The following is a 23,213-nucleotide window of genomic DNA, read 5'->3' as shown; positions in this document are numbered from 1 at the left end:
TGCAATGTGCTGCCTGGCAGGCTGGGGCTGGCACATGCAGGAACCAGAACTGAGCCAGCAGTGAAGGACTCCAGGAGCAGTGTGTCTGTACGGAACAACCCAAAGCTTAGGGAGGGCTGAGGGGAGTAGGGTCGCACACAGTTATGGAAATGTGGAAATTACCTCCACTCTGTTGAATAAGAGCATAAGAGCACACACCTGCATTTGCACTCTGCTCTTGCAAATTTGCATTTCCAACTGGGAGCAGATTTCAACCCAGCTGCCCTCTCAGCTGTACATGCACAATTGCTTTTTGCCAGGGATCCGTGTCCCTTCTCTGAAGCCAGAGGCTGCAGAGGGGTTGTCGTTGACACCACAGGGATCCCTGAAGTCCCCAAGTCCCTTTGGATTTTTTTTCCCTTGCTCACTGATGGCTCACATGCACCGCTGCACCCAGGAGCAGGGCACGGCTCTTCCCTGCCTGAGCAGTTGGGATCCACATCTTGGACCGATGCATGCTGTGCTCTGGGAGATGTCTCTCCTTTAGACTACAGACACGGAACTTAAGCATGCTAAGTCTTCTCACTTTATGTTCGTATAGTAGTTTGCATCTGGATCAGACTCCTCATACAAGCTTGAGAAGCCTTAGGCCTGGATTTAGATCTTTTGATTCAAGTGCCGAGTCTGTGGATGTTGCACATTCTTTTGGCACCGGCTGCTTATCAGCAAATCCCATGCCACAGGTTACAGGGATTTGCTGATGTCTTGCCCTCTCATCCAGCTGCATCACAAAGCCCAGCCATTGAAGGTATTTAAACTATCAGAATTCCATTTTGATGGAGATGGGCAGCAGAGCAAACGTGCCTGGAGATCTACCCGTGTCTCTAGGGCATGAATGCTTGACAGGGGAGTAGCTCGAGCCAGTGGATGACACGTCGGGTGTGCCGAGGTGAGAAAGGTGTCTGAGAGGTTCACGCACGTACAGGGCAGCAGGTGGGGTCACCCGTGCGGGCGGGGGCTCGGCACACCCTGGCTGCCCGTGCCCGGCGGTGCCCCCGGCGCTCCCGGGAGCGGCGGCAGGAGGCGCCGGGAGTTCCCTTTCGGGGCATTGTGGGAACGCGCGATGCGGCCCGGCCTCACCTGAGCGGGGCGGGCGGGACGGAGGCGGCCGGGCCGGGCTGGGCCGGCTCCTAGCCAGCCGCCGCACCATGGTGAGTGAGCGGGGCCGAGCGGGGCCGGGCCGGCCGGGCGGGAGGGAGGGGGCGGCCGCCCGTGCCCCCCGGAGCCGCCGAGCCCCTCGACGGGCGCGTTGTCAGGGCGCGGAGCGAGGCCGGGCGGAGCGGGGCTGCCCCACGGCAGCGGCTGCAGGGGACGCTGCAAGGCGTTCCCAGGCGGCTTCGAACAAGGTTTGCACCTGTTTGGGGGAAATGAAAGTTCTGTTCTTTTCCGTTTGGTTTTCCGACCCTCGGGACGAGCTCGGGTCACGCCGAGAGACTTTCGTAGACAACCAGGAAAACAAGGCTGTTAGAGGGAGGTTTTATAAAGTCTTCCTGTAACTCGAGGAGCTGAGGTGCAAGTCGGCTCCTGGAGAAGGATCGAGTGAGGTTTCGTGTAGATCCGTGTGTGTTTAGGCTGACTGGTGGCAAAGCGGGTCAGTGTTGGGCAGTGAGTTTTCTTGTGACGGGATCATTGGGAAGAGCTTTTCCCCAGGTGTGCTCCCCGTCGTCAGGTGAACGGAGGGCTTGGACTGCAGCATGACCTACAGCCCGGGTCCTTCTGCACCACCGTCTGGTGGGGCTTGTTGGGATTTGGCTGCAGCTTTCCCTCAGGTAATGCATCAGCAAGAGAACGTGTGGGTCTGGTTCTGTCCTCGTCTGCCGGTCACCAGTCTTAATGTGCGACCCGGCTCCAGGGCTGGCAGTGGCTTCTTTGAGCTTGCAAGGGGCAGCAGCCCTTCAGGTTAAAGGGCTGACGGGCAGGATCCGGGAGGGGAGACCCTTTGCCTCTCCAGTGCTGCGTTTGGTTGGTTTGCTGAGATCAGTAAAGGTTGCTATGGATGCTCTCTTTTGTTACGAACGATGGCAAACATCCTGAGAACAGTGGCTAGATTTTCCCCAGGGGGGCTGCAGGCTCCCAAGTAGTGAGATGGTCAGTGATGCCTCATCTCACTGCTTGATAATTCAGGCTTGAGGCAGGTTCTACAGGCATGCCCCGAGCTGCTGTCTTGCACAATTTTCCCACTGTGTGCACCTGTAATACCAGTTACTGGCAGCTGAACAGAAGCCTCTCAGCTCCTTCAGTGGAGGCCAAGTGCTGTTGTTTGTCTCTATCCTCAAAGGCAGAGCTCTGTTGTTTCTCTTCAATGGTTCAGCCAGAATGTTAAATATGTTAGTCTCCTGTATTTAGAAAGGTGTACCTGTCATTATATTTGCAAATAGAATATGCACAGTAATGAGTTTACAGATGGCAATGCAGTCTCCCCGCCTTAAGTCTCTGTGGAGACCTAACATTTCTGGTTACACCCCGATACAGCCCTACATACCCACTTCCCTCTGGTAAAGCTTATGTAAACAACTGGAGTTCCTATTTTGCCCTTGATGGTCAGTAAATATGGGAGCTGATTTCAGGGAATCTGATCTCAGAACTCTCCTTGATGCATGTACTTCACAAATGCCAGTTTTCAAAGCACTCACGATAGTCCCAGGGGAGCACTGCTTACAACAATGCTGCTTATTGACGATTTGGAGTCTGGCTGCTGTATTGATGGTTAGAATTTTACAAGGTGAGTATGCATTCTTACAAGTAAGAACGTTATTTTTCCTTTTTCTGCGGCTGTAGTACAAACACGTGCTCCTGTTACTGCATTATATTAGTGTTGTCAGCCTTAACCTCTTCTTCTCTTGATGAAACAGTGCTTTTGTCAGGGAACTCTAGCTTTAAATTCGTCTCATCCAGACTCTGGAAAGGAGTTGTTAACACTTGGTTGAGACAAGAAAAAAGGGTTTGCTGGGTTACAAACCAACAACCTTATCCAGGCTCACAAGTGATGAACTTTCAACAGGTCACTTAAACTTTCCATAAACTGGTTCCTCTGTTTTGAAATGACAGAGTTGTGCTCACCACCTTTTCCTGTGTTTTGAGATGGAATTAAAGGTGCTTGTGCAAATGGGACCATGTCTTAGCAAGAGGGTTGTTCCAATTATTTGCTCTCTTGCAGATTTCCAGGCAAATTTCAGGGAAGAGTCTATTTAGCAAAGCTGACTTCATACCTAGCTGAGAAACACAGCTTTTATGCCCAGCTTGTGCTTTGTAACATGTTTTTTTTTTAAAATGGCTTTTTAGAAAGACTAAATTCTGCTTCCTGATGTATGTGGGTGCAGCAGAGATAGATGTCATGAAGGATTGCTGTCTCAACAAAGTCAAAGAGTGGGGAGAGAGCACAGAGGAGAAAAAGATAAGTCTCCCCAAGGACGTGTGTTGCTGTAGTCTCTTGTGCCTGGAAGTGTTACAACACCTCGATCCTGCTGCTGCCTCAGTGTTATCGGTATTTTGTGAATAAATACAGGGCTCTGCTTGCGTAGCTCTGCATGCAGACTTGGTGGCTGTACAGTAAAGGGTCTGATTCCCTCCTACCTGTGCAGCTCATCACTACAGGGAGACAAATTAGTACTTGTGGGCATGATCTGAAACCCTGGAGAAAGATCAAAATAATCCCATTGAGCACAGTGGGTCTAAAAATGTACTTGGCCTGAATAGAAAAGGAGTTGGCAAGCACTGTTTCCACTTAGCAAGACATTTGATAACCAGTCACTGATCTAGAAGTGGAAATATTAGTTGCTGTGACTGCAGCTGCTGACACCTGCCTAGTGTTTGGAAGTGAACTCTCAGCTCTCCTGAATATTGATCTCATCAACACTCTCAATGCCCTTAATTGTGAAAATGGACGTAGATCTGCAAAAGATGTTTTCAACGCTGCACAGAGTTTACTATTTACCGTTCTCAGAATGACTGCCTATTTTCCACTCATGCCACAGCTGAATACACAGCTGTGTATTGTCCTCACAATGACAATCAACTTTGCTTCTAGGCATTTACCTCTGAAAGACAAGAAGGGCAACAAATTAGAACAGATGAGAGGAGAGCAAATGACAAATAAATTAGTCAGTTGTTCAAGACAGCAGTTCTTATGCTATATTGTAAAAAAAGTTGATTTGGTGTTTGTTTCTTTGTTAATTTGTCTAGTAGTGAACTTTTACTGTGGTAGTACATAATGGCAATGGAATGGCATCCTGTCTAGAAGATTCTGAGTTGATAAACTTCGTGCTTGCAAAGAGGTGACTGCAGGGGAAGTGATAGAAACACATTAAATCATGAACACTATAAAGATTGGTTGCTACACAAAGAGTCATGGTACATCCTGTGAAATTTTTAGGCACTAAATGTATAAAAAATAAATGGGAATACTTTCTCACACGGTGTAGATGACTATTGTCTGTCCACTGCTGAGTGTGCTGTGGTGTCCCAGTAGTTAGGCAGTTCATAGAAGGTGGGGCCACAGGTGGGTGGGTTGTCTGGATGCAGTTTCTGTCCCGTAGTTCTTAAACCTGTCATTCTTGGAGATGGGACTACCAGAGTGATTTTACACATGCCCTGTTCCTTATACTTGTGCCCTTCTGGAAGCTGCTTAGATCAGAGTGTACAGCTCAGAGGCTGATCCATAATCTGGCATTCCGTTACTGTCATTCAGTTGAACTTCAAAATAGCATTTTTTGGGATTTATGAGGAAAAATGTTTTTACAGTTCTTTGGAAGCGTGTAATCTCTGACTTGCCAATTTTGGTTGTTCCTTCTCTGAGTGCTCATGACCATTACAGATCATCACAGTTTAATACTGGAGCCTGCTCAGGCCACGCAGGAATTGCCATTCACACTTTACTGTCCATGGGTAATAAGCTCATTCCTGGAAAGCAAAAGAATTGTTATAATAGATTATCTGCTGATTATTTGCTTCATAATCAGCAATGTAATAATACTTGCTTTTTAAAATATAAATATGCTTTTGCTCACAAATAAGGCAACTGCAAGCATGTTAGAGCTAGGAGTTACTAGGAAGTGGAATGCCTAGAGGGCTTTAGAGAAAGCCATGGTATTTAGGGTGGGCAAATGCAGGAAGAAGGCAGGAGGGATAATGGGCAGCTGGGTCTGTCATGAGGCAGGAAAATGACAGATTTTGCTGCTTTTCCATGTCTTTAGTTACTTCAAAATCCCATGCTTTATAAACGATCCCACGGATCTTCTGAAGCCATCAGTACCTCCAAAAGCCGCAAAAGGACAGTGTGATGAAAGTACTGACAAAACTGATGAGTCAGGGAGGGCAGATAGAGCTGCCCCTCCCTCAGGTACTTGCGAGATTTATGCTTTGGCATCCACATCAGACATTTCTGTGAGCCAGTTGTGGTCTTGCTAGTGATGCCTAAATTAAAACAATATTGCTTGTGTGAAAAGAATTCTGTATGCATGACATGTGCCCAGTTACTAATTTCCATCCCTGTCCGTTCATTTCCCTGCTGTCCTATTCCTGCAGGCTGTCATTGCATTTTCTTGGTTGCCTTGGCTCTGGGCTTTCTTGAGTAGCCACCCCTGTGCCTTTGCATTTCTGCAGATGTTGCAATGTAGAGAGGGAGTTGCAAGATCCAGTCCTGCAAGCATGGCACTTCATTTGGGAGTTGGAATACAGCGTGCAGAGGCATTGGGGTAGGATGGGAAGGTGCAATTTACATTTGTGTGTTTGAAGGCAAGCTTGGCGTGCCTGTCTGGCCTGGAATGTCCTGATGTGTGTTTCTCAATATTACAGACATAACCCCAGGTACTCTATGCACCAGTGGTTTTTTTCTTCTCTAGCTTGTTGAGTTTATGTAGGATGTCCATCTGCTCTCCTCTGTTTGGAAGGGCATTAAAATCCCTCTTCACTAACCAGTAAATGCCTGTAGTTGCCTTGCTGCTTGCCTTTGGAGCTTGGGGATAGTTTTGCTCAGACACTTGCAGTTCTCAGTGACTTGTTAACCAGCACAGGAGCTCTGTGGTCAGCATCCTGTGCTCAGTCCCCTGGGGTAAGTGGTGGGCACAAACTACAGAGGAATGAGAAACAGGCTCACTGTTGTTTGAGTAAAATGCAGAGATGTGCCGTGTTGTGCAAGGCTGTGTGCTGGAAGAAGTGAAGTATTGGGTGAGTGCCTGTGTGCTCTGAGCTCTAGAGAAGCTGTGGGAAGTGCTGCATGCAACTCTCTACAGCCTCTGGGCTCAGGAGATGGGCTGGGAAAGAGTCCGTACCTCAGGCATTTCCTTTCTTTCAAGTCTCATGATGGGACTTGGATAAACAGCAGAATGAATTTCTGATCCTTTCTCATTCTGCAGGCTAAATATTAGGCCAACATATAAAACATTTTGGAAGATTCTCTGCTCTGGCCCTTCCTTCTGTAAACAGTGGTTTCTTCTTTTATGTTTATGCTTAAGTTAAAGCCATATTGGTTTTTTACCTTAATGAAAAAATGTCATTTTAAAAGGGAAAATTGAGAATTTCTCAATTGAAAATGCTTAAATAAAATAGTTTAGTGTTTCCAGAAGATTATTTTGTGCTCTTTCAGAGTTACAAGCATAAGCTGAACTCACATGTATCTTTGGTCCTTTTGGAGCTCAGGTTTTCTGTGAGCATCTTTGTTGGGAGCTGGAGAAACAGGTATGAGGCTACTGCCCATCTGCACTGTTCCTGCTCCACCAGCCATGGGAATCTCCAGGCTGGAGAAGTGTCTGTCAGCTGCCTGAGGAGCCAGGTTAGCTTGTCACCGTCTGGGTGTGCCTGCCCTGTCCCAGAGCAAAGGTTTTTAACTTTGCTCCTAGAGAGGTCAGAGGCAAGGGAAGGGCACTTGCAGTGCCTTCATGTAGCAGGGCTTTGCAAAGAACTGATAAGGGAAAGCGGAAATGAAACTAAAAGAGCTGCACCTTTTGCTGGAACCCACTGGGTGAAATTTTAGGTCTGTTTCTTCACTTGAAGTTCAAGGAACGGGCTGGAAAAATAGCTTCTTGTGCCTGTAAAGTGCACTGGGGTTGTAGTGAATTAGGGGTAGCTCTCAGCAGCCTTGTTCAGCCTCTCCCCTGGTCTCCCCCTCCTCGTAGTAACCTAACCAAGGTGTCCTCTGCCTCCCAAAAACATGTAAGCAAATAAAAACACCTCTTAAGAGCCCAGCCTAGGAGGCAGAGGGATGCGATAACCTCGTTAATAATTGTTTCAAATCTCTTCAAACTGCTGCTTTTTGTGAGCTCAGCCAGCTGGCATCCCTGTTGTGCCTGTCCCCTGGCAGCACTGGAGGGACAGTGGTGCTGCTGCTTCCCTGGCCTGCTCTCCTATGGCAGAGCCTGAGGCAGCTTTTATGCCAACTCCAGCCTGGGCCTGTGCTTCCTTATTACCTGAAAACTGGAGTAATTCCACTTGCAGGAGTAAAAATTTAAGAAAAGAGTAATTATCCTCTGTAAAAACTGGATGCCATTGCCTGCATCTACCCCTTTGGAGCTATTCTGGAAAGCTGTGCTGCCTCTGCTCTCCAGAGCAGGGCAGGAGATCCAGCATCGCTGTTGGTGGGACATTGGGACAGCCCAGCCTGTGTGCAGGAGGCACAGGAATGCCTGTGCTGTAGGGAGGACACCGGGGCAGGAATGTCACCAGTTTATGAGGGATGAGCCAAGGTCTCAACCTGCTGGATGTAGAGATAAGTGGGAACAGAGCTGGTGGGAGCTTGGGCAGTTAGAAAGCTCCTTGAGTTTTGTGATCAGGTCCTTAGTTATAGATCAGGAGGGAGCAGCTTGAGCTCAGCTATACTGTTTTGATTATAGTTTTATTTAACTCAATTGAGGCTATCAAGAAGGTTGTTGCTGTCTGGATCGATACCATATGTTATAAATATCCTTCAAATGCTGGTGTGCTGGTCCATTTGAAATCTTTGGTAATAAGATAAGGGTGACTTCTGCATCATGAAAAGCATAAAATCAATGTGTAACTATGATCACGTGTGCCTGTAATGATCTGGCACAGCTTTTATTGCATGGACTTTGGATGTATTGTTTAGGGGAAATTGCTCAGAAATGTTCCAAATGGAGATGAAGTGAGGAAGAATCCTGTGCCAGGTAGGAGGCAATATACTACTTCAGGATTTTTGTGTTGCTGGGTTTGTGCATACTTTATTTTTTCTTACTTGCTTACATCATGCAGACTAAGTACGTGTTTGAAATTTTAAAGCTGAGTGCCAGCAGTATTTAACAAACATCTGTCAACTCCTGTGCTGCTGTGAACAAATGTTTTAGTGACAGAGCAAACAAGTAAGGAAATTAATATTTTTAATAAAGTAGTCTGTTTTGAATTTTACATATTTGCTTTAGAAGTGTCTGAAGCCCCAGAGTGTGTATTAAAGGTCAGTAGCCAGATGGGATTTCATGTAACAGCAGAATACCAAAATACCTGTACTTGAGTGTGTTAGTATTCTGTCTTGTCCTGATGTGGTAGATTGTTAATAGGTCAATAGGTCTGTTCAGTACGTCTTTCTCATTTCACCCTACTGGCATTCCAAACCAACTGTGTGTTCAGAATTTTTTTTAAATTTCAGTATTTACTTTCCTCCCCCCCTCCAAAAGAGAACCAAACCTCACTAAACAAAGCAAAAACCAAAAGGAATTTTTTATTCTCGAAATGTTTTGGGGATTAAAAAAAGCTCTAATGGCTGGAATAATGTGAATGTTCATATTTTTTAAAAGAGAAAATTTAATGAAAGTAGGTTTTGTTCATTTTCAGTTGTGATGTAAAAATAAATACTGATAAAAACATCTGTACAGCTGTCTATGCTGGGAAATAGATTATTTCATATCAGAGCAAAGAATGAAAAATAGTAAAAAGGAAGCAGAATATGAACTCTTTTAGACTAAAACAGTGGCAGCAGATCAAGCAGACTTCATGGAATCAGAATAAGTTAAAAAAGAGCTTTATCATAGCAAGTTGTTTCCTCTCCACCAGGTACAGCCAGTCAGTCTGGTTTCCCCCAGGCTTCTTTTGGCAGCTGAAGGTCTGGATTTTCATTGTGGTCTGGGAATTTTCATTGATTAGCATGTCATGTATTGTCTGTTGCCCTACAGAAAGTTTTTAAGGAAAGCTGAAAGTTTCCTCACTCTGCCAAGGTGGCTGTTTAAGGACATTCCTAAGGCAGTTCCTAATTTGCAAATGTTATTTATATGTGAGTTTCGGGTGTCTGTTTTACAAAGGTGGCTTTGATTTTGGAGGGCTCTTAACCGAATTTGGAGAGGTTACAGCTGAAGCAGAGGGTAAGCCCAGAGCTGCTGGAGTGACAGAGCTGCCTCACCAAGCAAATCCTTGCCCAGCCACACACCCAGACAGGAAAGAGGATTCTTGCTCTTTTTTCTGCAGTCTTCCTCTTCTGCTTCCCCTCCCCTGGGGCTCCTTGATGAGTTCCCATCTTTCTCCTCCTCCCCCAGGGACATGGAGAAGCCAGATGCCACAGAACAGGTTTGGAACCAGTCAGCAAATGTTATGCAGGTTGAATTACAGGAGGAGGAGAAGCAGTGCATGTCCTTTCTCACAGTGGGGTGAATTAGAGCCTCTTGCACACCCTGGAGATCACCTTGCAGGAAGAAAATGGGACATCTTTTACATGTTTGTGTTATTAAACAGTAAACTGGAGAAATTACTCTGGAAAGGAAAGCCCCTTTCATTTTTATCTGCTACCCCTGCATGTGGCTTGCTGTGCATGTAATACAACCCTTTTTAGACAGCTGTACTAATTGTTGCAGATTAGGTTAAATTTTAAACCCTCTGTAAAGGCAGAAATGATCCAAGTTTGAAACTACTGAGCCAATTGTAATGTGTTTGATCAGTCTGAAGTTTATAATGGCCAAATAGTGGGGAAAGCTGCACCAAAGGGGACCTGCAATCCTGGCAGGGAACAGTCCAGAAGACAAGCTTGGGTGAGCTGCTTATCAGATTATTACAGCCCATTAGTTAAAGGAGAGAAAGGTATCCCAAGGAAGGTTGAAGGAAATCACAGTGTGTGTTAGCTTCATCTATCTTCTATTTGCTGTTCATGAATTTGCAAACCTTCTGTATTTTGTATTTTTGATGTCTGTTCTATTTATTGGTAGATCATTTAATGTCAAAGTCTAGCAGTTAATTTTTTTTTTTTGTAGCCCTGAAAGTAAGGGTGTTGGTTTTTATCCTGGTACACTTTTATAGATCTTGATAGAACAGAAGGCCCCATAACTTCCCAGTCTGTTAAGTAACTTACTGCTGCAATTGATTCATAGATGCATGAGAAGGGGATGGAGTTCCAATTTAGAAATATGGTTTAAAAGTTTGATCTAAAAAATACCACAACAATTTTTCCAATAGCCTACAAATAGAAAATTGAGTAATTTTGATTACTTACTGACGTTTATGGAGGTAATTCTGCACAGTGCTGTGGGTGGTTGGGTCTGATTCAGTAAAACAAGCTAATAAAATTACTCTCAGCTCCCAGGCCAAAGCTTGTCTCCACAGACTCCACGTGTGAAGGAAGCCAGTTCTCTCTTAGGAACTGTACTCTTCATCCCAACCCACTCAGTCTCGGACCTAAAAATTCCCTCTGGCATGGGCCCTGGGTCTGGTGATTGTTAGTCACAGCCAGCATGCCCTGGGATAGTAAGAAAGGGAACCAAACACTCTGCTTTCCAAGGTATTCTGCTTGTAGCAAGTCATTTGCCTTTGTTTTCCTCTGGAATTACAACTTTTAAAGATGAGTAAAGCATTGCAGGATAATCTACCTCTATTTGCAGTTTGGCTGCTGAAAACCAAACAAAAAATTCTTAATCAACATCTCTCTTGTCATCAGCACTATAGGAAAGCAAATACATTTTCACAGTCAAGGAGCAAGGAACAGATGAGCTGTTAGATTTGTGTTTGTGCAGTACTTCAACATTACCAGGTTTATTGATGCATCAGAGTCTTTCCAGTGGGATGTAATGAACAGAGCCACGAGAGTGAGGAATGTGTTGTGTCGTGACAGTGGGGCTGGGCAGAGCAAAGCTGAACTGAATGGAGCAGCACTGGATGCTGAAATTGAAAATGCTGAAAGCCATTTAACCTTTTAGGAATGTATTATGTACCTCCTACAGAGTTCCCACAGAATTGATTACAGATTGAAGAGGCTTCAGAAATTAGAAAAAGGAAGAGGAACCAAAAGAAGAGAAACCCTACACACAATATTTTTACTTCTAAGTACATGCAGCTTTCTGTCATGATGTTTTGTTACGGTAGTTCTTAGCTGGCCAGTGATACGTACCTAGGCTTGAGGGTGCACTATTTTGCTGTAGACTATAGAATTTAGAATTGTGCTACAGTAAAGGCCCTATTTTCTGGATGTATATATTACTGTAATAATAAAATTGCCATGTGAGGTACGGAGTTATAGTCTGCATATGAAACAGCGTGGGACAGGAGACCCAAACAGTGAGATTTTTGGAGCTTATGTATGAATGTTTATGCATTTACGAGCATTAATGGATATTTTCTGATTGCAGAGAACATTGCCACAGCTCATAAAAGTGGTGGTGAGTCATCACCTGCATGTGTAGTAGGAACAGTGGAGGTCTCCAAGCAGTTTTAAGTGGAGAGCAGCTCACTTTCCTGAGAGTGAAGCATAACATCCTGAAGTAACTGACTGGCAGAAAGTGGTGGTAATATTCACAGTGATTCCCTGGGTTGTTGGTATTTAACCTTTTAGGGGCATAAGGTTGCACTTTTGCAGATATATGTGTATTACATGCAGGCACTCAGGTTTAAGGTCTCTTGGGTCCAAAAGCTGACCCTAAACCACAATGCCTTTTCATTTTCTTCTCCTATTGAAACACAGCAGGCAGAGGATGCCACAAAACTCTTAGCTTTATGCTGAACATGCTGTCAGTTTTTGATAGATTCGTTGACTCATTCCCTGCATTTTCAGTCAAATCTGATCATCCTCTCCTATCTGATGATTCACTGTATTTTTAGAAATTTGTTTATCCAATAGCTGCTACCTGTACCCAATAGCTTTTAGATGGACTCCTGCGAACCTGCTGCTCTTATCTGTGGAACTTACGCTCTGCTTTTCAAAACACCCTCATCTTTACAAGGGCTTTGGAGTTAAAGTGCTGTGCAGCAAGCAAAATAGCCTTTCATTCAGCTAGCTCCTCTCAGTGGGCAAGTTTATGGACAGGGAGTGCTGTCCCTACATCCCTTGGGAAGGGGTAACCCAGGCAGCTGGAAGATTCCCATGTCAAAACCAGTAATATGGCAGAGAAAGGCAAAACCATGGTGCTTTGCTCTTCACTGTAATCAGGCCATGTGTCCTGCCAGCAGCACACTTGTTTTCATTTAGCAAACTTGTCTGGAGAGTATTATAGGACTCAACAGAAGGCAGCTACAAAATCCTTGTAATTTTATCAAGCACATTAGACTAACAATGGCAAGAGCCTTGTTTCCAGCAGTAGATCCTGCCACAGACACACATCACTGAAACCTTCCTTCTTTCCTTAAAACAATCCCACATTTGAAATCTTTCTCAGTATAGTCAGAACTCTTATCTCCAGATTACTCAACAACTATGCAACTCAATAGCTAGAGAATGGTTCTGAATTATGAATGAATGCTTTGTTTAAAATCCAGTAGCTTTTCCTTGTTGGTTTTTTTTGGGTTTTTGATTTTTTTTTCTTTTGTGTAGAAACTTCTCTGGCTTCTCTGCTCGGACTTTGTCAGAGTGTGGAATGATTGTATCTTCACAGAAATCTGCCTTGTAATCCTGATGGTGATTGTGAACATTTGTAGTCCTCACTTGGAAATGTGATGAGGTATAGATACAGCAATAAACTGGAACAGGAAACAAGGAGCAGAAGGGATTAGGGTGTAGATTGAAAAACTCTAGGGAAGGATAAGGTTAGGCTAATGGTGAGGGATGTGGTAAGAGACCTGCTGGGTCAGGGTTTTGTGAGGATTGGGAGCAAGTGAGGCTCCTGTGCTTCTCCCAGGTCCCCCCAGGATCAGAGGAAGCCACCAGTCACTGTATGGACAACTGGCAGTGTACCTGCCATACACATGGATATAGCTACTATTGGTACTGGTGAGAGCAGCAGTCAGGATGCCTGGCGAGAGCAGCAGTCAGGATGCCTGGCAAGAGCAGGGCAGTTCAGATGTCTTCAGCCTCTAAAAAACATCTCTATCTCCTCACCTGCCCTACAGGTGGGTTTGTAGGGCTTTTTTTCCATTTAGCAGATGTCCTGTTGGAGAAGGATGTTGTCCTCAAATTGATGTCCTGCACTCTTTAAAGCTGTTTTCATGCTCCAGGTGAATGGGTTTCTATACTGCTAATTTACACTATGGTCAGTTATTTTAACCTACTAATACTACTGTTTATATAAATGTGAAATGAAAATACTTTTCTCCCAAAGCCCCACTGGTATTTAAAAGCTGGCTCTGGTGTATTTCAGTAATACTGCTTATGCCAAGCAGGAAAAAATCATAGATCAAACCTTGTAAAGTTATGACTAGCTTTAAAATTGAAATTTTTGAACAGTTTAGATACTGTCCTTTATTTAATACAGTATCATTTACTGAGCTCTGTCCTTTGTCATTACAGTTGTCTTATTTTCATAATACCCTGATTTCTTCAGTAAAACCAGTCAAGCTTCCTTTCCAAAGTAGGTTTCTTCTGCCCCTTATTATCTCTTCTAGGAACTTGCTGTTTTGTGATCTGAAGTAGGGCAGTATTAGAGTTGTTAGTGATTATGATTACTATCTCAGTCTTCATATTTCTAGTCTTCTGCCACACTGATCCTGATTTCCCTATGCCTTTTGTGGATAAGTCTTTATTCCCTTCACTGGGGTATCTGATTTTGCCCTCTTTTCACCACTGCAAAGTGGTGATGCTCCTCCTGTTCCCCAGGGCAGGGGCAGAAAAGGAAGCAAAGCTGCTGTTTGTACAAGGTAAGGAGGATGGGTAGGTAGAGGATATAAAGGGTTTACCTATGGAAGATGTGCCACAGGGAGGGAGGAGCTGCCTGGGAAAGAAACAGGAGAGAGGTGTGATCCTTCCCAAGCTGAGCCTGCCCCAGATCTCACTGACACCATGTCCTACCATCGTGCCAGGGTTGGAGGTGTGTGGCCAGGACTCGGATTTCTGGTGCCAGGCAGAGGAATGCTCTTCCCTGGCCGTGGCCCTGGTGTTAACCATGTTGCTTTGTTTACTCTAGATACACTTTATACTGCTGTTCAGTCGGCAGGGGAAGTTAAGGCTTCAGAAATGGTACACGACGCTACCTGATAAAGAGAAGAAAAAGATCATTCGAGAAATTGTTCAGATTATTTTGTCTCGCAATCAAAAAACAAGTAGTTTTGTTGACTGGAAAGACCTCAAGCTTGTTTACAAAAGGTGTGAGTAACTTTGTAAGAACGTATAATCACTACTCATATGAATAACACTCTCTAGAAGAGGAAGAAGAAAGACTCACTTAAGGAAAAGCAGCAAACAACACTCGTGCTGGGGCTGAGTTAGGAGCCTGCCATTGGCAATCTGGGTATAACAAGTGTGTCCCTGGACAAACCAGCAGGGTAATTGTGAGATGCAAAATACTTGTACAGTCTGTCAAACGAGAAAAACAGGAGTAACCTTATAGGCATTGGTGTTTAGAAGGCATTAGACCTCACTGCCCTTTCAAATTCTCTAGGGTAACCTGGCTGAGATGTGTGTACTGGGTTTTATCAGCTGTGAAGATTGCAGCAACTGTTCCAAGGCACTTTCATAACTTTGTCAAATTTTGGTTTTGAAATATTTATTTCTCTGGAAAGTATTAATTCTTATTTCCTTTTCCAAAGAAATTACTGGTCCCCAGTTACACAGTGCCTCATGCTAACTGCGTGTTTGTTCTCCTAAAGTTGCAGCAAACAAATGTAGCTTTAATGTGTAGTACACTGGGTAAATTAAACATCTCCCATTTAGCAAAAACTGAGTTCCATGCTGTGAAGGGAGGGATATAAACATCTGACCAGAAGCTGTGACAAGTTGGCCTCCAGCCACAGTATCAGCAAGCTGAATAGATCATGGGTTGGTTTAAACATAAAGTTTTGGTGTGAGTCAGTTACAAAGCTTGTTTGGTCTAAGCAGGTTCGTGTGTTCTGGCTGTCTGTAAAGCACTGTCATTTGACAGCCAGCAGGCTTCCTGAGATGTAACTCCTTTCACCTTTGCCTTATTTTTGTTTTTTTAATTAGAAGGGGTAGCTTGTCCTACAGTTTAATGAACCCCACTTATTATAGTGCTATTGCAGCAGGTGAAAAAGACCTGAAAGAACTACTTACTACTGATTTATTGCCTGTTTTGTTATGTCCAGTGTTACAGGTGTCCCACTTTACCAAGGGTGAAGTTGGTTCTTCTAACTAAAATAATAATTTGTTTAAATCATCTGGTCTTCTAAAATGTTCCCTGGGACACTGTAAGAGTGAAAGAAAATGTTTATTTTAGAAACGAGATAGGAATTAAATGTCATATGAATGACCTCTAAGAGATGAGCAGAGCACTGAGGTCCCAGCTGTTCACTGCCATGTTTTTTCCTGTGTTTCCCCAGGTATGCTAGTTTGTATTTCTGCTGTGCAATAGAAGACCAGGATAATGAGCTCCTGACACTAGAGGTCGTTCATCGATACGTGGAGCTCCTGGACAGATACTTTGGAAACGTAGGTTTCACTTTCTCCCATGAACTCATTCCTGTCTGCCCGATAAACAAAACTATGTGCAGCTGATTTGCTTTGTGTTCCACCTGCTGCACTTGCCATGCAGGTGCTCTCAATTCAGAATGAAATTATTAGGGTATTTTATAAAATAATGCTGAAATGATCATAAGATTGGTTTTCCATCCTTTTTCCACTCATGCACAATCTTAATCTCGATGCTTTGTATGTCTGTCTTAGGATAGAATTTGAAGGGAAAGATTCAGGAAAAATTATTTTAAAAACTCAAAGCAGGTTAAAGTACTTTAATTCTCTCTCCTGACATCGTAAGATATACTGGTTTTGTTTGTCTCATAATACTGTGTAACAATTAAGGACATAGAGGCAAAACATAAAATCAGTGTGTTTATAAATTTTTGAAATTATTCTGCCTACCTTAATTCATATCTTAGTTAAATCAGTGTGCCATGACTCATGTCTGTACTGCCTCAAAACTAAAAAGCAGTTAGTGGCCGTTGCTGGGCAGGGAATTGTCTTGCTCTGTGAAACTGTAACCCTTATTACAAGGGCTCTGTAGGACCTGTGATAAGGTTAGTGGGCCAGGAAGTCAGCTCTGGGCTCTGACAACCAGCATGAACTTAATAAATAAGTGGAATATCTTTGCTGCAAGTCTGTATATGTGGAGAGGATATGTGCAGAAACTTCAATATTACATAACATGCAGTTTGTTTCTTCACCCTGCTACCTGCCACAGGGTGCGTATGCTGAGGATATTCAATCATCACAACAGCTTTTGGCCTAGTAGTGCATATAATATTGTAAAGGTGATTTAAACGTGGTTGTGGCCTCTTGTTCTGGCAGGTGTGCGAGCTGGATATCATCTTCAATTTTGAAAAAGCTTATTTTATTCTTGATGAGTTTATAATTGGTGGAGAAGTACAAGAGACTTCAAAGAAGACTGCAGTGAAAGCCATAGAAGACTCTGACATGTTGCAGGAGGTAAGGCAGAGGAGGACAAAAGGCAAACACCTCATCTTCCTACATCTCCCTTGTTTGACAGGAGATGAAAACACAGCTAAACACTTCTGGTACTTAATTATCCAAGTGTGTCTTCCATTCAGTTTCAACAGGTACAACAGGGCAGTTACATAAGCTTTCAATTCAACCCTCCTGGTATCATCTAGAGGCTCTTTATATAAAGCTGTTGCTCTCTTGCAGCTTAACTGCTACAGTTTATTTAAAAATAGTTTAAGATGTATCTAAGATACTTCTTTAATATAAAAACATAATCTAAGGTTATATTTTATGTATGCATATGTATATGTAAAGACAGAAAAATCTCTTCTATTTCACTAATACATTGGAAACATGACCTACTATTAACATTTAAAATTGGAAATAGTATGTGCTGGCAAACTGCTTTCATTCAGAAGCACCTGTGTAGTTTTTCTGCACAAATATGTAACCCTTATTCAGAACCCTGCAGGAATTCACTTTTAACTAGGTACCATTGAGCCAGGAATGGCAAAAACAGTTGAATGTGATGGGTTTCATTAATTTTTTCCTCAGTAGTGAAGGATCCATCACAATGCTGAGGGGAGCAGCACAGTGCTAGAACTGGCTTGGGACATGCTGTGGGAGTTGAGCAGGTTCTCACAGTGCTCTGCCCTGTGCACATGAAACTCAGCACTGTGTGCAAAGGCCACTGGCATGATGAGTTTAGCCACAACTGTGCTATGGCATGATTTAAATGTCAGATTTTAAACCACTTTGTTACATGTTTTTAAAGTGGAATTATTTCTGCATTTTAATCAATTTTATCTAATTTCCTGCAAAACTATAGCTGTCCTCAAGAGGGTTTCTATGATTATTACTGTACCACTCCATAATGTATCAGTTGTTTCTTTTATCTTTTTTTTGTTTCCTAGACAGTGGAAGAATACATGAACAAGCCTGCATTTTAGTGTTAAACTACTTGAAGAGAAAACTGCTGTATGAACCTCTAAAGTGCACTTCCTGAAATTGCTTCCCAATGTGCCAGATCCTCAAAGAAATACCAAAAACCAGTAACTGAAGGGGTTTGTTTGTATAATGGTGAAGATGAAAGTCAGCTAATGTAGCAAAGGGTTTAACAATTCTGTGCTTTGCATTACTCTGTATATGAGTTTCTCAGAGTTGTTACTACCCCCAATCTAGTTTCTCTGCTCCTTGCTGGACTCAACTGTTGTTTTGCACCATGTCTTTTAGCTACGGGTTTTGTCATCACAAAATGCTCCTCTGACAACACTTTGAAGAGGTATTTTTACTAGTTTTGTTCACTGCTGACTGTATGAATCTACTTTTGTACAAATGTCCATTATTTTGAATGTAATGGTTATTCTGCTGTAATAATAAGTTTTTTCTAAAAGCCAAATTGTTGTGGGCCCTGATTTCACAAACTTCTTGTGACAAGATTAACCCTTGATGTATATGAGGAAATACACATCTCTTTGGGGCAGCCTCTTTCTTTCACTGTCTTCTTTCTCTTTTCTGTTCTAGTTTGCTAATAAGACTGCTCCAACTGCTCCTACAGTGCACTCTGTGCCTCCTTTTAATCTGAAGACTGTTTGGAGGTAGGTTTTTCCTAAGATTGATGAATCCTTTTTCTGCTGCTGCATGCAGATGGCCTGTTTCTGTCTTTCTCCTCATTTTCCTATCCCCTTCCTAGATCCCTTGGACCTATGCAAAGGCTTCAAACTTTGGAATTGTGCAGCATGAGTGCAGGAGAAAACTTGGAGAGAAAAAAATCAGCCTTGGGAAGATAATCTCGTATATCTTTTGGAATTCAAACCCATGTTTCCCAGTAGAGTTTTCCAATCTCAAATTCACACACCTGTTGGGATGATTTATAACTTTGCAAGCTGCAGAAAGGATAAGATAGTAGAGAGGAGTCAGCTGGGCTGTATGCCCTCCTGTGTGTTACAAACCATTGCAGCAGAGTGTGTGTGGAGCTAGGTGTGTTAACTCTCCTTTCAGTGCAGTTTAGACTCTGTGAACTGATTGAACTGGCTTCCTTAGAGAATCCAAAGCTCAGAGAAATTCTGTTTATCTGAGCCCATAATTCTGAACTAGATGTTTTGTTTCTGTCAAATCATGAAATTATTCTATACAAAAATTAGGGAAGTTAACAGACAAATATGCCAGAATGATCCAAGCATTGTCGCATTTCCCGTCATTATATATATTTCCCTTGATTTCTGGCATGAACAGTCAATATTTTCTTTCAGAGGTTTTTCTAATCTTTAAATGTCCTGCATACTTACTCTGATTTTGTCATTGCTCCTTCCTTCCTCCTCAGTCAGTATCTTCCTACAGGAGGGACACTGGGGCTTGTTTGGAGGCTGGGGGTACTTTGACACAACACAACTTTGCTGATTGTCAGCCCACTATTCTGCCTCTGCTTTCCAGTCTGGTAGTAAAACTGTGACAGACTGGTTCATAGCATCATGTTGCTCTTTTTTATAATTACTTTATCCATCTGTTTTCTCTGTATTGATGTCACAGGCATACTTTCGCCTGAAAAGAGTGAAAAATGCTGAAGGGCTTTTAATAGCTCTGAAGACATCCAATTTAATAGTAAATTAGTGAAACTGTATAATTTGTAGATTATTTTCTCATGGTTTGAAATTAAGTTTTTTAAAGTACAGTGTTTAATTGATTAAGAAATCATTAAGAAATCACTTCAGACATGCAGAGGCTCCTTGACTCTTTTCCTTTATAAGTGACTTCTACTAACTGAAATCATCAGTAGTTTGATTTTACTCCCTTTTGGAGCCATGCTGCGATTCTCTGACTCTTAAAACTATCATGTTGGTGGAATTCTGAATTAGATCAAAATAGGAGTACCAGAAAGATTGCTTGGTACAAATAAAGGTATCATAAGCCTGCCTTTTCAGTCATTTTAAGAAGAGCTAGAAGGCTTCTTTCTGCATCATTTCAAGTTGAAAAGAATTCCTGAGGGAAGAAAATAATGGACTGGGTAGAGGTACTTAGACCAGCCATATCAGTGTAGCATCTGAAGTAAATAGCATTGCCAAACTGGTGTATCCAGTGTCAGCTTGAGAAGTGTGAAGGAATTAGTCTGGTAAGTGTGAAGGAGTTAGTCTGGTTTCCTTACCCCAGTGCAAAAATTCACTGGAATATGGTGTGCCTGTTGTGCCACCTGTCTGTGTGCTACAAAGATGAATGGAAAGCATGTTAAATACTCTAAAAGAACTGCTGACTTATGTTCATGCTTTAAGAAATCTCTACACATTCTTGCTGCTTTTGCATGTTGGAGAGCTCCACAAAGCAGGCAGGTGAGCCTTAGCTGATATGACTTTTGCAAGTACCAGCCTGCATGCTTAAAAACAGATGGGTTTGAAACATAAAACTTGTATTTAAACTTCTTATAACCCTCAATGAGAAAGGGATCACTCAGTTAAGTAATGTTGTAATGGAATTCGGTTCAACTCAGGTCTTTCTCCAAAGGGAAGAAGCCCAAAAGAAGCCCAGTTATTATCAGGTCACCTTCAGGTCACTAAATCTGCACATGTTCCCATCTTTGTGAACTAACAGAACCCTACATAGATCAGTGCACTGCAGTGCAGAGCTCATCAGTTATGTCTCTTGATGTCCTGGTTCCTTGACTTTTCTTGGAGCAGGAGGTGCATATATATTTTTGTACATATTCACTAATCTCTGAAGCATTGCCATTTATATTTGCTGTTGATGTTTCTCTTTTCAGCTTGCCTGACTATCCTAGGCAATGCTCAGTGTAAAGTTTTCTGACAAACTTTATGAAATTATTATCCAAAAAAGTGTTAGCAGGCTCCTTAAGTTTCCCCATCTCAGTCTCATCTTTTGCCTAAACTCTCACCTTGCTGACAAGCTTCCAGCACATGTCCTAGTTTGCAGAACTGCATTTACTAAAATAACCATTAATCATGGTCATGTTGCTAGCCTAGATTCCCTTCCTTGCTCTCACCAGCTGCATGTAACAAAAAGCTGCTTGATTTTCATGTGAGCATCTCTGCCTGGAGGATTCTTACTGTGATCTTGCTGCTGAGTGGCTGGGACAGAGCTGCTTCCCTGTTTTGCAACTATTTGCAACACATGAGTTGAGACACCTCTGAACATACCATGGCAGAAGAGACAAACAGTAGACAGGGATAAAAATGTGTAATAATGTCAAAAGTAATAGAAATGTGACAAATCATCATGAGTGAAAGGCAAAAGCAGCAGGTTCATACAGGATTCATGAATTTTTACAATTTATGTTTTCACTGTGACTTTTTTAGTGTTCATTAAAAAGGTGTCAATTCTTACAAATAATTTAAGGAAACTGACATTTTGGTTTCCTCCTATTGGCTTTTGTTTAACCAAGAGCCACTGAGAGTCTTCAACACCTTCCCCAGCTGCTCCTGCAACCTACCTTTCAGAAACCCCAGTGGAAAACTCAGGGTAAAATTTAGGTATGATCCTGCATCTGAATTTTCCTTGGACAGAATAATGTTGTACTTATAAAAGAAGGAATTACTGGTTTTTTCCTTTATTTCACTGTCCTTTCAATAGAGAACACTTTTTTTATCCTCTGCTTAGCACTGTGCTGCATTGGGGCAGTGGAGCATGCAGAGGCAATACAGGAGGTTGTCAGGAGAAGATCAGGGTGTGACTGGGGCTTTCAAAGGTACCCAAAGATGTTCAGTCCAGTCCCCTCAAAATATCAAGGCAGTTCATAGAGAGACAGAACTCCCATCCCTGCCTGTCCATGACGTTCTGTTCCACTGAAAGTGCATTTGAAAGTATTTCTGTCAGCACAGCTCCTGTGTGAGGGGGATGTTGCTCTCACCCTGCCTGAGATGACTAAACAAAGGTCTCCGTTTCACAGCTGATCCATACATATGGTGGGGTTTTCATTAGCTTTTTGCAGTGTCTTTATGGAGTCTGCATCATCATCCTGCATCACTGTATTTCTGATTTAGAGGGCTGGCAGAACTCGTGAGCTCAGACCAGGTTAACAGTGTCCTTCTGGGGGAGCTGACGACATTCCTGCTGAATTCAGGAGCGTGTGTGTTCCTTGGCAGGATCACGGTACAAAGGAAATAGAGCTGTTGATTTAATTGCCTGTTAACATATTTCAGGGATCTTTTTTCACAAAGGTAGCCGGGCTGGGTTACAGTATAGTAGTGAAAGCTTTGTGTTTGTAGCAGAAATAACAGGCTGTGCTGCAAGAGAGTTAATGTTTGCTGTCATGGAAACCTGTTGCCTTGGAACATGATTAATGAGACAGGCTAAGGGAAAGGAAGAAGCTATTCTTGAAATTAGTGTTCAGCAAACCCTAAGCAAGAACAGCAGTATACAATACCATGAATTTTACTTATTTCAAATTCTGTTGTCTAGTTCACTTAACCTTGTCTTTTTACTTATTTATTCAACAGCTCTTATAACCACATGTTTTTGTGCAAAGAAAATAATTCAAAGCTAATCCTTTGGCTGTCTAGAAATAAACAGCATGTTACTTGCACTCCCAGTACACTACAAAATTTGTTCAACTTTTGTGGAGAGCACACACTTGAAGACAAACTTGTGGCTGGTCTGGAATGCCCCAATAGGCCAGGGAACAGTAGCAGTTTAGCTAAGGATTTTTGCCTTTTGGCTGTAGTAGGTTTCAGAGAGTCCAGGAATATGAGGTAGGGAACATTTCTGTGGACTTACCCATTTGGAGAAATCTGGTTACTCCTGTGTATTGGTGTGGTAAGATTGCTGTTCTCTAATGCTGAAAGGAAACTTTGTATGGGGAACATACAAAAAAGGTGTTTTAAAGTTGATGTCACCCTTCTGCCATCTCCTTTCAGAATTCCCACTGGGACTTCTTCTGGAGTTCCTGATCCAAGCCCAATGTGTATCATTGCACACCAGCTTCTGCAGTGGGGAATAGAATGTTTTCCTCCTGCAAAGGTGAATTTGTGTGTCTGTTATAAACAACAGTGCTGAATGTAGAATCCCTAGTTTACATAGGGTGACAAATTCATTACAGCTTGCTATGAATTTCAGCTGTCCTCTGGACCAGAATCTTAATCTAATTTAATAATAAATTACCAGCAGGTCTAAGTCTCCCTGCCTTGTGGAGATCACACTTCAGGGCCCTCCCCAAACTCACAGTGAGGAGTCAGCCTTAGCTGGGCTGAACCAACAATGACAAGTCTCAGGGGAACGTCTTCACAGAAGTTTGAGGTGAAAGAATCTTTTTATTTCTCAAGAGGGCTTAGGGTGGGGTTCTAGGTGAGTATTATGCTGGATAACAGCTCTGAAGGCACAATCTGACAATGTAGCAAGGAGGAAATATTCTTGGAAAACGAACAAGGAGCTGTCTGGGTTTTTAAGATGACAGCTACACAGGAGGGTTATTTCTGGTGTTTGTTGTCAAGGA

The 23,213-nt window shown here is 42.8% G+C and overlaps 1 protein-coding gene across 5 annotated transcripts; it reads left to right on the top strand.

Moving 5' to 3' along the window:
- Positions 1-1,141: 1,141 nt before the first annotated feature.
- AP1S3 (adaptor related protein complex 1 subunit sigma 3) lies at positions 1,142-18,176 on the top strand. 5 transcript variants are annotated; one of them, XM_088061248.1, is made up of 8 exons: positions 1,142-1,190; positions 11,589-11,744; positions 12,767-12,893; positions 13,071-13,281; positions 14,292-14,470; positions 15,661-15,769; positions 16,625-16,762; positions 17,692-18,176. In XM_088061248.1, exons 3-8 carry the CDS (start codon positions 12,889-12,891, stop codon positions 17,725-17,727), a joined length of 678 nt encoding a protein of 225 aa, XP_087917374.1. In that variant the 5' UTR covers positions 1,142-1,190; positions 11,589-11,744; positions 12,767-12,888; the 3' UTR covers positions 17,728-18,176. The 5 variants fall into 5 exon arrangements, 4 of the variants coding, with proteins under 4 accessions (XP_087917374.1, XP_087917375.1, XP_087917373.1 ...); XM_088061247.1 differs by lacking the exon at positions 1,142-1,190 and adding an exon at positions 8,125-8,156; XR_015773499.1 differs by lacking the exons at positions 1,142-1,190; positions 17,692-18,176 and adding an exon at positions 8,125-8,156 and having other exon boundaries at positions 14,292-14,472.
- Positions 18,177-23,213: the final 5,037 nt, after the last annotated feature.

Source organism: Pseudopodoces humilis, chromosome 11, assembly GCF_049639895.1.
Source record: "Pseudopodoces humilis isolate 2021_Gansu_Grassland_sample_001 chromosome 11, ASM4963989v1, whole genome shotgun sequence".
In the NCBI taxonomy this organism is placed as follows: domain Eukaryota; kingdom Metazoa; phylum Chordata; class Aves; order Passeriformes; family Paridae; genus Pseudopodoces; species Pseudopodoces humilis.
The sequence above is the reverse complement of the archived record's forward strand: the minus strand, read 5'-3'. Positions and strand labels throughout refer to the sequence as shown.